Source organism: Anopheles coluzzii, chromosome X, assembly GCF_943734685.1.
Source record: "Anopheles coluzzii chromosome X, AcolN3, whole genome shotgun sequence".
Classification (NCBI taxonomy): Eukaryota; Metazoa; Arthropoda; class Insecta; order Diptera; family Culicidae; genus Anopheles; species Anopheles coluzzii.
The window spans coordinates 11,202,913-11,217,656 of NC_064669.1; the positions used below are offsets into that span (position 1 = coordinate 11,202,913).

The window sequence follows — 14,744 nt, forward strand, 5'->3', positions numbered from 1 at the left end:
TGCTTTGTTTATTGAATTAACTTAGGAATTTGTTGACAGCTACGACTAACGTTTGTAATGGGCGCAGGGGATCCTGCCATTCTCATTCTCTACCCCTGTAACGGTGGATACTACCCACAGAAACAACCGACACTTTCTAGCGATCGCGATCGGCTCTAACAACTGTTACTACTTTGCGATAAACAAACCAAACGTTAAGGAGTGGTAAGGGAGCAATAGGTAGAGGTGTGCAGTGTGCTAGAGAGCGGAACAATTAAAAAAAACAATTGCAATGATATGTATAACTAAATGTAATGTGAATATTAGAACTATTCTTATTCTAACAATTTTACAAATAATTTAAAAAAGCGAATGAAGTGTGAACGAATAAAACGATTGCACACAAACATAAATAAATAATAAATAATACCATAAAGTCATTGTATCGCAAATCGCGCTGTATAATCTGTGTTGTGGCCCACTATAATGAAATAAAGGCAAACAAATGTATACATACAGAAATGGTTATTCTCTACTATATGTTTATCTGCTTCTTAACTACTAACTGAAAAAAATACACGTCTAAGTTTACAAAACCGTCCTATAACGCGCCGAAACTGAGATTCTTCTTCGTTTTTCGATTCCGACAATAAACACATCTAACCGAATTACTATCTGATAGTAAGTAGTTTTTTTTTTTAATAATTGCATATTTGTCACCTTTTATGTTTTGTTGTGTTTTTTTCTCTTCTGTTTTTTTCATGTAATATTTTCAAACATTAATAGATTAAACTACATTAAAATTGTACGCCCTCGTCTGTGTGTTTTTCTGTTAATTTTTTGTTTTTATTAGAACACACAGACGACAGTCACACATCAGGCAGAACCTCACACTGGTGGCGCGCCCCACCCCCCTAGAATCCGTCGCGTAATCCAGTTGCGTCCACCGGTACAGCCCAGCACGTGGATGGGGTAGGTGAGTGCCCGTTGGTGCACCGATTTTGACTAGAAGGGAATAAAGTTTTGACGATTGTACAAACAGCCCCACACATTGGCTGCCATCCTAACCGCGCACATCCGCCATCCCCCCCTCTGGGTGGAATGTGTCCGAAAGGGAGGGGGGTAGCCGGCGGGTTTTAAAAACGCTTAAAATTATATCTCCCTCCTGCATCTTCCACCTCCTCCCACTCGGTGGAAGGGGTGGTGGTGGTAGGGTTGTAATTATTTGCTTAACGCTTCTACCAACATAAGAAGTCGTTGCTCGCGCTCGGTATGGCGTCGTTCTAAATATGCGACCTACAAAAAAGAGCACACACATACACGATTATTCGCACAGGGAGTGAGGCGGGACGGGTAGTTCCAGCGCAGGACGAGTGCAGCAGAAGGGAGAGAGAGAAGGGTGGAATAAAAACAAGAATTAGCATATTATAATGTAAACTCTCTTTTCGCTCCTTCTGTTCGTGCTGTCGCAGGGCTTCGTTTCGTTTCTGCTCCACCCCACATTTGGCCGGGACGGGTAAACGAAAGACCAAACACGAGCCAAGGTAGAAACAGGAGATAGAAACAAACAAACAAAAAACGGTGGGTAAACAATGCAACACAAAACATTAGCAAATAACCGGTATTACGAAAAATAAAAATGTCAAACTAAATATGGGTGCAGCAAACCGAAAGCACGTGGCGAGAATGATTGGCCATAGTCGAAGCTGCTACTCTTCTTGTTTCCCCTGCTGTGATAGTTCTAGGGTTGACCGATTTTAGAACGAATTTAGCTCTTGGGAACGGCTAGTAATGATTAAACATTGTATGTTGCTTTGTTGTTATCAGTGCTGCAAAATGTCACTATCAATGTCATAAAACAATCTGACTGAAACAAAATCCATATCAGCGTCACGTACTCAATTGTGATAATCAGAGGTGATACTCAGAACGATTGGTGTGACTAATACATGCTCATGACATGTTTGCGACCATCGCTTGGTCAGTCACTATATCACGACTTTTTTTACTGTGATCAGTTTTGCAAAATGTCACTGACATAGTCATGACAAATTCTGGCTGAAACAAAATCATGTCAGTGTCACCGAACTCTACTGTGATGATCAGAGGTGAGACTCACACTGTTGGTGCGACCATCACATGCATGGTGACGCGTTGTGGAACCAACTCTTGGTCAGTCACCTGGGCGCGACATTTTCTCAGATACTCAAAGCAAACAGAGCGAGAAAGAATGCTCATTTTGTTGCTCGCCCCAAGTATATTCCAAGAATGTCGTGATTATCACTGAACAGAAAATGTCGTGATCAAGTGAGTGACCAAGAGTTGGATGTTAAATAAAATTTTACCAAGCATGTTAGAGTCTCACCTCTGATCATCACAGTTGTGTGTACGTTAAGTGATTTGAGCTTCGTTTCAGTCATGACTGTTGGTGACTGAATCAGTTGCATTTGGCTTTTCACAGTGAGAAAAAGTCATGATTATGCTTGTGTCGACATTAAGCTCAGCTTGTGAGGCAGACGTTTCGCGTTTGACTCAAGCACTTGCATGTCGTTTTCGGCATGTCATGACACTCATTCATTGAGTATCAGCAATGAGTATCAAGCTACCACAGCTATGTCCATTGTTTTCGTTGGTAAATATCTCGTGATGCTCATGACATTTTGCAGCACTGGTTGTTGTCCATCGCCTACTGGGAGATCAATTTCCTCTGCCCGACTGCGTGGCTGTGCGGTGAGTTAGCGACTTGAATAAATAACTGTTCGCCAATTCTTCGTAAATGCGGAACATAACATAATACAGGTAAAAAAAAGGTCAATTAACTCAGCACAGCCGCAGTTAACTCAACAACTGAGTTTTTTTTTTCATTACGAATATTAGTACTTTAAACAAAACTATGCGCACTGGTGGACTGTTAAACTATCACGGCTTGTGTGGGACATTTGCATATTGGACGTGTCCGTCGCTTAAACATTCTAATAATTTCTTTGGGTACGGTTGTTGAATTTGGCAGGAACATTTCTTGCATTCGCTCTCTTCCTCTCTGTGGCATGTGTCTATTTGTTCCTTACAATTTCATCTTTGTTAATTTTCGTATTTTTCTTGTTTTTTTTTCTCGGTACAAGATTCTCTTATTGTCTGTGCCCGTCGTCGCCTAGCAACAGTTTCGATTTCGTGCAGTGAAACTCATTCGCAAGCAGATGCACTAGCGCTGCTGCTGATCTGCCGGACGTGTTGGTACTGCCGGCCGGGTGCCAACCGTACCGTGCGGTCGCTAGCCTCCCGACCCGCGGCGCAACAGCCCGCTTTAGTGGGCGCATTCGCTGTGGATCGCAGCACAAGCGAAGCGAATGGAATGGAAAAGTTGAGCAAACACAGGTGAAGAAAATTTAGAAATAAAACATAAACGAAGGACAAAACACGAAAACACGAAATTTATAGACAAGAAAAAAGAGAGAAATATAGAGAGAGAGAGAGAGAGAGAGAGAGAAAGAGAGAGAGAAAAGAGAGAGAAAAAGAGATAAAGAAGGATTTAATACAGAACAGTAATTGTTTTACCCAGCCTGCGCATTGCAGCGAAAGCGCACACACGTGGCACGTGGATTTTTTTGTCGTGTTGGGTGGTTTTAAGCAAAGCGATCAAGAGAGAAGTAAGAAGAAAGATAAGGACACGTGCAAAATACGGTTAAATTTAAACCATGAAAAAGTCGTTTGCAAAATTAAGAAGAAACAAACAAAAAAGTCGGCTAAGGTGACCGGATCGGCCGGTCCCAGGCGAACGAACGGGCTTTGCGATGGGGTGGTATGGAGAGGGGGCGGGGTGTGGTATTTTGGCTTGGACGGTGTTGAAACGGACGGATCTGCACCCCCAACCCCATCAACAGCATCCTTCTGTCCCCCCCGCCCAGAACCACGCCGCTATACCTTTGCCTTCAGTCCGTAGTAATCGGTGCCGTGGTTCGGCCGGTGCTTGCTGTCCTTCCGCTGCAGCAGCAGCTCCTCCTCGCTTTCCGCCAGCCGCTGCTGCAGAAAGCGTATCGATTCGTGGCAGGACGCCAGCTCCTTCTCGTGTGCGGCCTGTAGCGTTTTCAGCTAAAACAGAAGAACCAAGGGCAGAAGGCGTGTCAAAAACAAAACCGTTCAAACGTCCGCACGCGTAAGTCCCCGCATAACTTACGTCCTGTAGCCGCTTCTCCTGCAGCGCCTTGTAGTCCAGCTCGAGCAGCTTCACCTTGGACTGCGCATCGCGGAGCGCACCGGGCTCGGGACCGGCAGCGCACTCGCTACCACTCTCCGGCTTGCTGCGCACCTTCACTGGCGACCGGCCACTGCTGTCGGCGCCCCGGCCGCCGCCACCGCCGCCATTGCCCGCGCCGACTGGCCCGGGTTCCTTCTTTTTCTGCAGCTTCTTGATCGTCTTCTTGCACTCCTCGACCTCGCGCGTCAGCCGCTGGACCGCCTTCTCCTTGATGGCCAGATCGACCCGCATGCCGCGTATGGTGGCGAGCAGATGGGCATCCTCCTTGCCCTGGGCCTGGGCCCGCTTGGCGGACGGTTGGCGCACCGCCGGTACCACCACCGTTGCCGCTGCCGCTGTGGCCGCCTCTCCCGTCACATCCGTCTGCACTAAAATAGAGCGTACTTTAGCATTGGCAGCCTCGCGCTTGCGGCCTCTCGGCTCCTCCTCCTCCTCTTCCTCCTCTCCCTCCACTGTTGCGTCTGTTTGCGTAAAGCTAGCGGTGCTGCCGTTGACGGTGCCGGCATGGCTGCCGATGCTGGCCAGCTCCTCCATCTGGCGGATGATCTTCTCGTTCAGCTTCGAGTTGATCTCCTGCAGGCTGAGCACCTGCATCTCCAGATCGGCTATGTGCGTTTCGTACTTTGCCTGCACCGAGTTAAAGCGGGCCTGCACGTCGGCCAGTATACCTTGCGCCTTTGCGTCCTGCTTCCGCGCGTCCGCCTCGAGCTGGGCGATCCGCTGCTCCAGCAGCCGGCAGGTGGTCGAGTTCGAGCCGTCCGGTTCCTGCTTGCCCGTTGGCGATTTGCTAGCCACTGTGGATAAAGAGAGAGAGAGAAAATGCACCCGGTTAGCTGTTGTTTAGCTCCCCGCTGCAACGATCGAGCAGTCGCACCGATTAAGGCGGATATGGAGTCGGGATTTTTGCGCATCAGTATCCGCTCCATCTCGCGGCACTGGCGCTGCAGGTCCTGTATCGTTTTCGTGTCCTTCTCGCCACCGTCCTGCAGCTTTTTGCGCTCCCGGCGCGATTCGTCCAGCTCGGACTGCAGTATTTTCTGCAGCTCGATGGCGGAATCCCGATCACAGCGGGCAGATTGCAACTCGGACCTGCAAACACCGAAAAAAAAACAAAAAAAAAACCCAATACACCTGGTTTAGTACGGCGGGTACAACTTTGCGCTGGGTTTCGCTGCTGCCACGTACCGCAACACGTCGGCACACTTGGTCAGGTGCTGGATGTCGAACTGCAGCTTTTCGCTTTCCTCCTGCAGCGTACCGTAGTTTTCGCGCAGCGTCCGGTGCACCTGGGACAGCGTGTCGTACTGGAGCTTCAGGCTGTGGTACCGCTCCTCCGTATCCTTCAGGCGCTCCTGCAGCTCGGTAATTTGCCCCTCGAGCAGCCGCTCCTTGGCCCAGCTCGCGCACCGATCGTCCGGCGCGTCGTCCGGCGACGGTTGCGTCGAGCGGTCGCACGTGAGCCGGGCACGGTACGGCACTAAAGGCGACGACTCCGTCGCCGTCTGTTTCGAGTGGTGCGTCGGTTCGATGCGCTCGAGCCTAACCTTCGCTTTGATTGCTGTCGGTTGATCGATGTGTCGCCGCTGTGTGGGCGTGGTAGGAGTTGATGGTTGTTGTGCTGGTGGTGGAGGTGTTGGTGGTGGTGGTGGGTTCTCCGGCGGGGACCGTATCCGATTATTGGATGGTTTGGTCGGCTCCGCTGGTTGCTGTCTACGCTCGCCAGTGCCATTGCAATGGACCGGCCCGGTTAATTCTAGCCCCTGGAAAAGAAGACAAGTGTGAGCGAATAAGCATGTTCACGCTTCTGTTATGCTACGGCAAAACTGCACAACGAGGCTACAATATTTAGAAAAACGCGATCAATGCGATAAAGACGATCCTTGCGTCAGTTATGAGGATCCTTCATTGCTTGCGTTCGACTGCAAGGCGGCCTACGACACCATGGACCGGAATGAACCCTGTGAAGTTAATCCGGTTAGAGACCACCATGAACGGGGGGTGCAGTCCAAGGTGAGAGTGTCTAGACATCAGAGTCGTTCGAATTTTGCAGAGGTCTGAGGCACTGGTGACGAACTCTCCTATCTGTTCTTCAACATCGCCCAGCAAGTTGTCATTCGAAGCGCTAAGCTCTAGACAACGACATCCGTAGTACGATCAGATGATATCGACATCATCGGCAGGACAACGGCGAAGCTGTGTGACGCGTACAGCAAGAATTGGATTGAGGATCAATGCGACGAAGACGAAGTTCCTGCTTGTCGGAGACTCAGACCATCTGGGAAGCAGTGTATTAGTTGACGGCGACAATCTCGAGGCGATAGAAGAGCTATCTACTATCTTGGGACGATCATTACTTCAAACAATGACATCAGCAGCGAAATCCGGAGACGCATTGTGCAGGGGAATTGTGTATACTATGGGCTTCACCGACTGCTGAGATCCAGAAGACTTCGAGCCTGAACGAAATGTGAGATATATCACACAATTGATTTGCTCGGTGGTCCTCTATAGAAACGAGTCTTTGACCATTCAGGCGGAGGATGTAATGGAGTTTGGAGGAGAAGGATGAACGACGAGCTTGCTGAGCTGTACGGCGCACCGAGCATTCACACGGTGGCAACGACTGGCAGGATGCGATAACTGGGGCATGTCATGAGGATGCCGGACTCATGTCCCACCCAAGAGAGGTGTTCGACAGCGATCTCCAGTTCAACATGAGGCACATGAGGGTGCACAGCGAACTCGATGACTGGATCAGGTGTATTAAGATCCGTCGAAGGTCGAATATCTATATGAATGGGAGACTGCAGCCAGGGACCGCGAATCTTGGAGAATGATTGTTGACTGAACCATGTCATGTCGAAGTGCCCTATCGTGCAGCCATACCAACCATAGAGAGAGAGAGACAGAGAAAGAGCGTCACTTCAATGCCTCCTAAGAGCATCACCGTCTGCCATTCAGAACACATCGAATGGTCCACAATAAGTGGTCTGCGAGCTAATCGTGGCTCTTCATAATAATGGTTGCGTGTACTTCCCTCATAAAGCATGATTGTGCATTCGAAAGGGGTTAACGGACTGGCGTCTGAACTAGTTGTGCGGTATAAGACTCAGATTCAGTGGCAGCAAGGGACACTCTTGAAAAGATTGAAAGGTTCAGATGAGGTGATGTCGTTACTGAAGGAGAGATGAACGGATTTTCTGGGGTTGTCACTAGAAAAGGAACAATTCTGTTCGTTGCTTCTTCTCATTCCTTGGCAAAACATAACCCGTAAGGATGACCTACCGCCTTTCTTAGGACACCAACTAATCGGTGACGTATGGCTTGTGACGGTAACCCAAAACAGAACAGTCGTAAGAACTGATTCTATCGTGTAGATCCACCGACCATTCATTTTTGGAAAAGGTAAATATGGTTCCATAATATCACATCAGGTCTTGAAGATAATATGTTTTGAATTTGTTTTATTTTTTGTTCAGTCTTTCGACGCTTCTAACGCACATACTTAAATATTTTTCAAATCTCCATAACACCCACAAATTCCAATCAATTCCATTCCAAACCATCCGCTTTACGATCGCTTAACGATAGGAGAGATCAATTCACCTTTGCCCGAAAAGGAGAGGGTGGATAAAGCGTGATTGGAATTCATAAGTACATATACATCCATGCTCCACGCCCCTCCTCCCTACATGTCAAAGCGTCTTGCCGTATTTGCGTTCTTGCGCCGTCGGGTTTTGCGGCGGCACGATCGTCCGGTTTGGCCTAGATTCCGGCGAAGAACACGGCGACGCCACGAGAACGAAAACCCGAAAGCCAACGGGACTCTCGCGCGTCTCGCACTGTCTACACTGTCGCCCGCGGGAATGCATGGGGATGTAAAGGAAAGCCCAAAAGAAAGACGCACACACACACACGCACACCAGTACCAGCATGACTCGTCTTTTAGCTGTTGCGTCCGCTCCTCTGTGCGGGCACTTGGCGCGGGATTGCTTTTTTTTGCTGCTGTTATTCTCGTTAATGCTTATTTAGCCTCTCCCCCATTTAAAACTCGTTCGTCCCTGCCCTGAACCCTCCTCTGCTCCCGGTGGGTGGGGACGGGAACCTTATAAGGCGAGAACGCGGTCACCGGCGGCAGACAGTTTGAGGTCGAAGCCTTCCAGGGTGAGACGACAACCGAGAACGTCGCGTCTCGGGCAGGTGCGATTCTGATCCGGATTCTGAACCAACACCGTGAGTGAGTGTGTGCGTATCGATTTTTGTTGTTTTTTTTTTTTGCGTTCCTGGGGGAGTGTGAATCGTGAACCTTTTGCGAAGTTGCCAGCATGAACCCCATTCCGGTCAGCCGCACGGTGGCTACGTTCATAGTTTCGTTGGTGCTGTTGCAATGTGGCAGCACGCACAAGCTTCCCGCAGAGACTGCCAGCGCTAACGCAGCGCCTGATGCGCCCGAGCAGCCCTCAGTGCGAGCCAACGACGCACCAGCACAACCGGTGAAGTACGATGGCGCTCAGCTGTGGCGCATCGCGTACGACGATCAACCGAAGAAGAATGCCGTCGCCGAGCTGCAGGATCGTTTCGGTTAGTGGCTCTCCGCTCCGTGGCACCTCCAGACAATCAACTCCAGCGATGTGTTTAACAATGTTTGCCCTCTTCTATCCCAAACCGTACGCCCGCCACCCAGATGCGTCCATGTGGAACTACAACGCCACCTCGGTGGACATTTTCGTGCGGGGCCAGCAGCTCAAGAAGGCGGAGTGCTTTCTCCGGGCGGCCAACATCCCGTACGAGGTCGTTATCGAGGACATGCAGCGTGCCATCGACACGGAAAACCCATCGCTAGAGGAGACGGAACTGTGGGAAAACCGTAACGGTAGGTTGACAAATCCTGTCCCACGCCCCCCTCGCTTTCCAGCGCGAATTGTTTTTTGTTGTGGGTTTTTAGTTTTTGTTTCTATGGTAACTCAAGATGAGCATATGAAACTCAGTTCAGCTATAGACGCTGGAGTATTGATTTTGAAAGCAAATGGGGGAACTCTGTAGTAGTGATGGATACAGTTGGCACAGATCCGGAGTCAACTCCGATCCGACTCCGGAAGTTAGGTCCGTTCAGCATTATCCGGAGTCGTCCTGAGTCGTTTGGAGTCGTTCGAAGTCGGAGTCTTCCGGAGTCGTCCGGAGTCGTACGGAGTCCTTTGGAGTCGTTCGGAGTCATCCGAAGTCGTTTGGAATCGTCCGGAGTCGTCTGGAGTCGGGCGGAGTCGTTAGAAGTCGAAGTCATCTGAAGTCATCCGGAATCATCTGAAGTCGTCCGGTATCATCTGAAGTCGTCCGGAATCATCTGAAGTCGTCCGGAGTCATCCGAAGTCGTCCAGAGTCGTCCAGACTATCCGAAGTCGTCCGGAGTCATTCGGAATCGTCCGAAGTCGTCTGGAGTCGTTCGAAGTCGTCCGGAGTCGTTCGGAGTCGCCGAAGTCGTTCTGAAACGTTCGGAGTCGTCGGACGATATGAAATGCCTAATCACAAGCACATTGCATCGGACGGCTCCTGTTGACTCCGACCAACTCCGATTCCGATCGACTATGATCGACTCTGGACAGCTCAGGACGATTCCGGACGACTCTGATCGTCTCCGGACGACTTTGAACGACTCCGACCAGCTCCGATTCCCGTCGACTACGATCGACTCTGGACGACTCCGGATGACTCTGGACGACTCTGGACAACTTTGACCGACTCCGGACGACTCTGAACGACTCCAGAGGAGTTATAACAACTCCGATTCCGGTTGACTCTGACCGACTCCGGACGACTCTGAACGACTCCAGACGACTCCAGTCAACTCCAGACGACGCCAACTACGACTCCGACTCGTGGCACAACTAGTGGTTGATTTGCCGCGGAATAACAATAGCCGGAGTCGAATCACACAACACTCCAAAGAGCACAACACTACCCTGTAGCAATCTTCCATATACCTCAAAGCTTCACAGCGAGTCTTTTGAGTCGTTACGTAGCCTGTTCTAACGACTTTGTTTTCACTTCGCCACCATAATTCCTCCCCTTTCCCACTGCGGCCTCCCCAACAATGACAGGGCACCGCATGACGTGGACGGCCTACCACCGCCTGGCGGACATCTACGACTGGATGGACTACCTGGCCCAAACCTACCCGGACCTGTGCAGCACGAAAGCAATCGGCAAGAGTGTGCAGGGCCGCGAGCTGAAGGTCCTGCGCATCTCGAACGGCAACCCGGCCAACCGGGCGATCTGGATGGACGGTGGCATTCACGCGCGCGAATGGATTAGCCCGGCCACGGTCACGTACATCGCGAACGAGCTGGTCGAGGACTGGGACAACCAGCCCGACCATCTGCGCAACGTCGACTGGTACGTGCTGCCGGTGCACAATCCGGACGGGTACGAGCACTCGCACCAGTACGATCGGCTGTGGCGCAAAAACCGGGGCGGCCTGCAGTACGGGCCGTGCGCGGGCGTCGACCTGAACCGAAACTACGGCTACAAGTGGGGCGGCCAGGGCACGTCCAAGCAGCCCTGCTCGGAGATCTTCGCCGGCTCCGGCCCGTTCTCCGAGCCGGAGTCGAAGGCGGTCAGCGAGTTTATGCAGTCGTCCGCGGCCGACTGGAAGGGCTTCCTCACCTTCCACAGCTACGGCCAGTACATCCTGTACCCGTGGGGGTACGATCGGGTCGTGCCGCCGGACCACGCCGATCTGAAGCGGGTCGGCGACGCAGCCGCGGAGGTAAGCGGTGTTTGGACCGCGAGTCCTCCTTCTTTTGTCACTAGCTGAAACGGTTTTGACCTTCCCTTTTCCGGCGGTTTTGTTTTGTTTCTGTTTTTCAGCAAATGTTGCAAGCAAGCGGCGGCTCGCGGTACACGGTCGGACCGTCCGGCAGCACGCTGTATCCAGCGGCCGGCGGGTCGGACGATTGGGCCCGCGGTGCCCTCAACATCAAGTACGCGTACACGGTCGAGTTGCGCGACACCGGCCGGTATGGGTTTGTCCTGCCCGCCAACCAGATCAAGCCGACCGGCGACGAAGCCGTCGCGTTTGTTGACATCATTGCGCAGGAGGTAGCCAAATTGTAAAGCCCGGTGGGCCACCCCAACACATACCCATACTCCCACCCAGACACACACACACAGATATACTTAAGAAAAAGGCTGAAACAATAAATCTAATAGACAAGTGAAATAACAGTGGCTCACCTTCACACAAGCTGGACTCGCGATCCGCTGGGGCCGATGGTACGGCGGCCCGCTCTCATCCCACTTCGTCGTCATCGGTGGCGGTGGCGCTGGTGGCGGTGGGAGCAGCAGTTCGCCCCACCCGACCGGTGACTGGTCGCCGGCAGCGACCGGCAGCTCCGACCCACCGTCCTGCAGCATCAACCGTTCCGCTTCCGCCAGTATGTCCTCGACGCACCGATTGTCCGCCTCGGTAGCGACGCCGAGCAGCTGGTGCAGCTCGCCGTACAGTTCCGGCCGCAGCGTGGCCACCTCCTGCCCGATCGGTTTGTCCTCGTTCAGCCAGCAGAGCAGCTCGTGCTCGAGAAACTCGTCCAGCGAGGATTCTTCGCTGTCGCCGCCCGGTGCTGCTGATTGCGTCGCAGGCTCGTGCTTCGTTCGCGCCTTACTTCCGGACCACCGTCCGCCGAGCCCGTTCAGCTGCGCGGACATGTTTTCGCAGCGGTGCGGGTACGGTGCTGGCAGGGCGGCGACGGTACTATGGGGTGGCAGGCGGGGGGCGTTGCCAAGCGGTTGCCCAGTTTCTCACATAACAAACACGCCGCGTGCGTCGAACGACAGCTGCACTCCGTGGGTTGTTTTCGCTCCCCACCCTTGTTTTGCTTGCCCGAAAGGTGTTGTAGATGCACACCACCTTTGCTCTTTTGTTTTGTGTTTGTATTGTGTCAAGCGTCAACTAGTAAGGGAGCGGAAGGGAGGAGGCGGAGTGTAACGGGGAAGGGCAGTGGTGATGGGCGTCAAGACGACAGCGAGATTTGGTGACACAACAATACCTTTCCTGCACATTCGCACCCAACAGGCAAATGTCAAGCTTGTCGCGACCTTGAATGCTCCGTTCGAGCAGTTCGTGGTGCTCGTGCTCGAACGTCTCCTCGGCACTAGTGATGGGTATTCCGGAGCGGAGTCGTGTATTCATTCCGACTCCGGATTACAATCGGAATTGACTCTACAATTCCGGTCGTGTCCAGTCAAATCCGGATCTGGATTGTTACAAGACAAATCCCGTACCCCGTTTAATCTATTTCTTTTTTTCCCGTGCGGGTTTCATCGGACTCGGTCGGACTTGCCGGAGGAGTTCAAGCGAGTCCGAACGAGTTCTGATCATTATTCCTCTATGACTCCAGAAAAATTAGCATTTACCCATCACTATTCAAGCGCCATAGATTAAGCTTACCCGTCGCTCTAGCACCAATCGAACACGATATCGTACAGGCGGTCCCCGAGATACACGGTTATTGGGGACCGAAAACGGCCGCAAAATACCGCGTATCTCGAATTTCCGCGTAAGTCGAATCTCGCGATTTCCAGCCAAAATATCGCTAATTTTCGTGCAATTTTGCAAGTAGGGGGTGGTTTTAGCCACCAAATTAATTATTTGATATGTATCTAATGAACTGAACAGTTTTAAACCTTTTTAAATGGTATTTTACATTCGATCAATACGGAAATTACTTGATATTTCACAATGGATGTGTCAAATCAGTACAATTTGCTCAAAGAACTGTCAAATTTTGAAAACCGCGTATCTCCGAATCCGCGTATAAGAGGTACCGTGTATCTCGGGGACCGCCTGTACATGAAAAATGTATGAGAGTTGACGTGTTCGATTTGATAACCATCCTCGATTTGATGCGCGTAATCTGTGACGCTTGGGAACCCTATTCCAGGCAGCCAGCTACCCGAATAGACAAATGAATTTTGATTGCTTTTTTCTCTGATTCAAAGAATCCGACTGACTTGAAATATGGAACCCTTCCCGCAAGTTTCCGTTAAATGCCTTCTAAACGCCTTGTAATCGCCGGTAAATTGAAGGCGATTAGCAGTGCATTCAGCAGTAATTAAATGCCTTTGAAATATTTACATGAAAAAATTCCTTTTGAATTTGAAATTTGAAATTGCAACTGTCAAAAGAAAACCTTACAAGCGTCTTCTGCACTGCACTGTTGTAGTGTTCCCAGATATGAACGTGAGATTCGATAGCACGATTTACGTGTTATGTTCTCTTGAGTTAAGCTCTGAGCTATTTCACTTTATTAAAGATGGTAGGCATTATTCGGTTGTTAAAGACCAACCCGTTGAAAGGTGTTTTGTCTTATATATCAAACTCATTTTGATAACTTTTAATAGAAACCCAAGTGCCACAAATCCACTAAACGACCACTAAACGGCTTCTAAACGACTCAAGCACTCTACCTAAACGGAATATAGAAAGACTTCGTTTAGCAGACGGCAAACGACTCATGCATTCTAAAAATAGCAAAAAAGCTAGTGGCGCTCTCTGTTGGTGGGATACCCCAACCAGCTGAGCTTCATCGCTTGGAGGAGAGCTTTCTCATTTCCTCTGTACTGTTGTATGGTTTTGCATTGAAGTTATGCATCGCTAGAACTAGAACGGCGATACGATTGTTTAAATACTAAACTCCAACGAAAACCACCAGCACTGAAGCAAGTGAGATTTGAGTAATGGTCGTTGGTGTTAATACCCACGTATCTGACCACACGACCATTCAAATAGATTTTTGCTCAGAAATTTAGAAGGCTATATAGGTCATGATAAGATGAAACTTGTCGAAACACATTGCAAGAAAAGGATAGCAATATAATAATCAGTTTTAATACGCCATCTATTGATCAAACCAATGAAGCTGTGGAGCTTTCATTTTTTTCTATGGATATTAAATTTTCCAGTCGTTTAAGCTTAATCTGTAGCGCTTGGGCCGTTACAGCCGTGAAAGTTTCCGTTGAAATCTTTATTCGCCTTCTAAGGCGACTAAGGCCTTAAATGCCTTCTGAATGCCTTCAAAGCCGTTTAATGCGGGTAGGGTATACAAAAAAATCAGGATTTGAACTCACACTTCCTCGGTTCGCAATCAAAAGTGTTGTCACTACTCTATTTGGCAGTTACATCAGTGGGTGTACGAAAACGGTATATAAACAAGCTAAAATGGCGGCATTTTACAATTGATATGTCAAATCAGTACGATTTGCTCGAAGAATTGTCAAATTTAGAAAACCGTGTAGCTCCGAATCCGCATATAAGATGTACCGTGTATCTCGGAGCCAACCAGTACAGGCAGTCCCCGAGATACACGGTTAATGGGGACCTAAAACAGCCGCAAAATACAGCGTATCTCGAATTTCCGCGTAAGTCGAATCTCGTCATTTCTACCAAAAATACCACTAACTTTCGCATAACTTTGCAATTAGGGGGTGGTTTTAGTCATTTCTATCAAAAATACCA

General features: G+C 50.0%; 2 protein-coding genes across 3 annotated transcripts; one reads left to right on the forward strand and one right to left on the reverse strand.

Annotated features, from left to right (window-relative positions):
• Positions 1–416: 416 nt before the first annotated feature.
• Positions 417–12,642, reverse strand: LOC120948178 (E3 ubiquitin-protein ligase BRE1B). 2 transcript variants are annotated; one of them, XM_040364243.2, is made up of 6 exons: positions 11,465–12,642; positions 5,420–5,994; positions 5,109–5,323; positions 4,154–5,028; positions 3,901–4,068; positions 417–3,299 (listed from the first exon to the last, which is right to left on the reverse strand). In XM_040364243.2, exons 1-6 carry the CDS (start codon positions 11,933–11,935, stop codon positions 3,108–3,110), a joined length of 2,496 nt encoding a protein of 831 aa, XP_040220177.2. In that variant the 5' UTR covers positions 11,936–12,642; the 3' UTR covers positions 417–3,107. The 2 variants fall into 2 exon arrangements, with proteins under 2 accessions (XP_040220177.2, XP_040220185.2); XM_040364251.2 differs by having other exon boundaries at positions 417–1,275; positions 11,465–12,640.
• Positions 7,976–11,453, forward strand: LOC120948187 (carboxypeptidase B-like). Its single transcript, XM_040364265.2, has 4 exons — positions 7,976–8,815; positions 8,919–9,107; positions 10,330–10,997; positions 11,099–11,453. Exons 1-4 carry the CDS (start codon positions 8,560–8,562, stop codon positions 11,342–11,344), a joined length of 1,359 nt encoding a protein of 452 aa, XP_040220199.2. The 5' UTR covers positions 7,976–8,559; the 3' UTR covers positions 11,345–11,453.
• Positions 12,643–14,744: the final 2,102 nt, after the last annotated feature.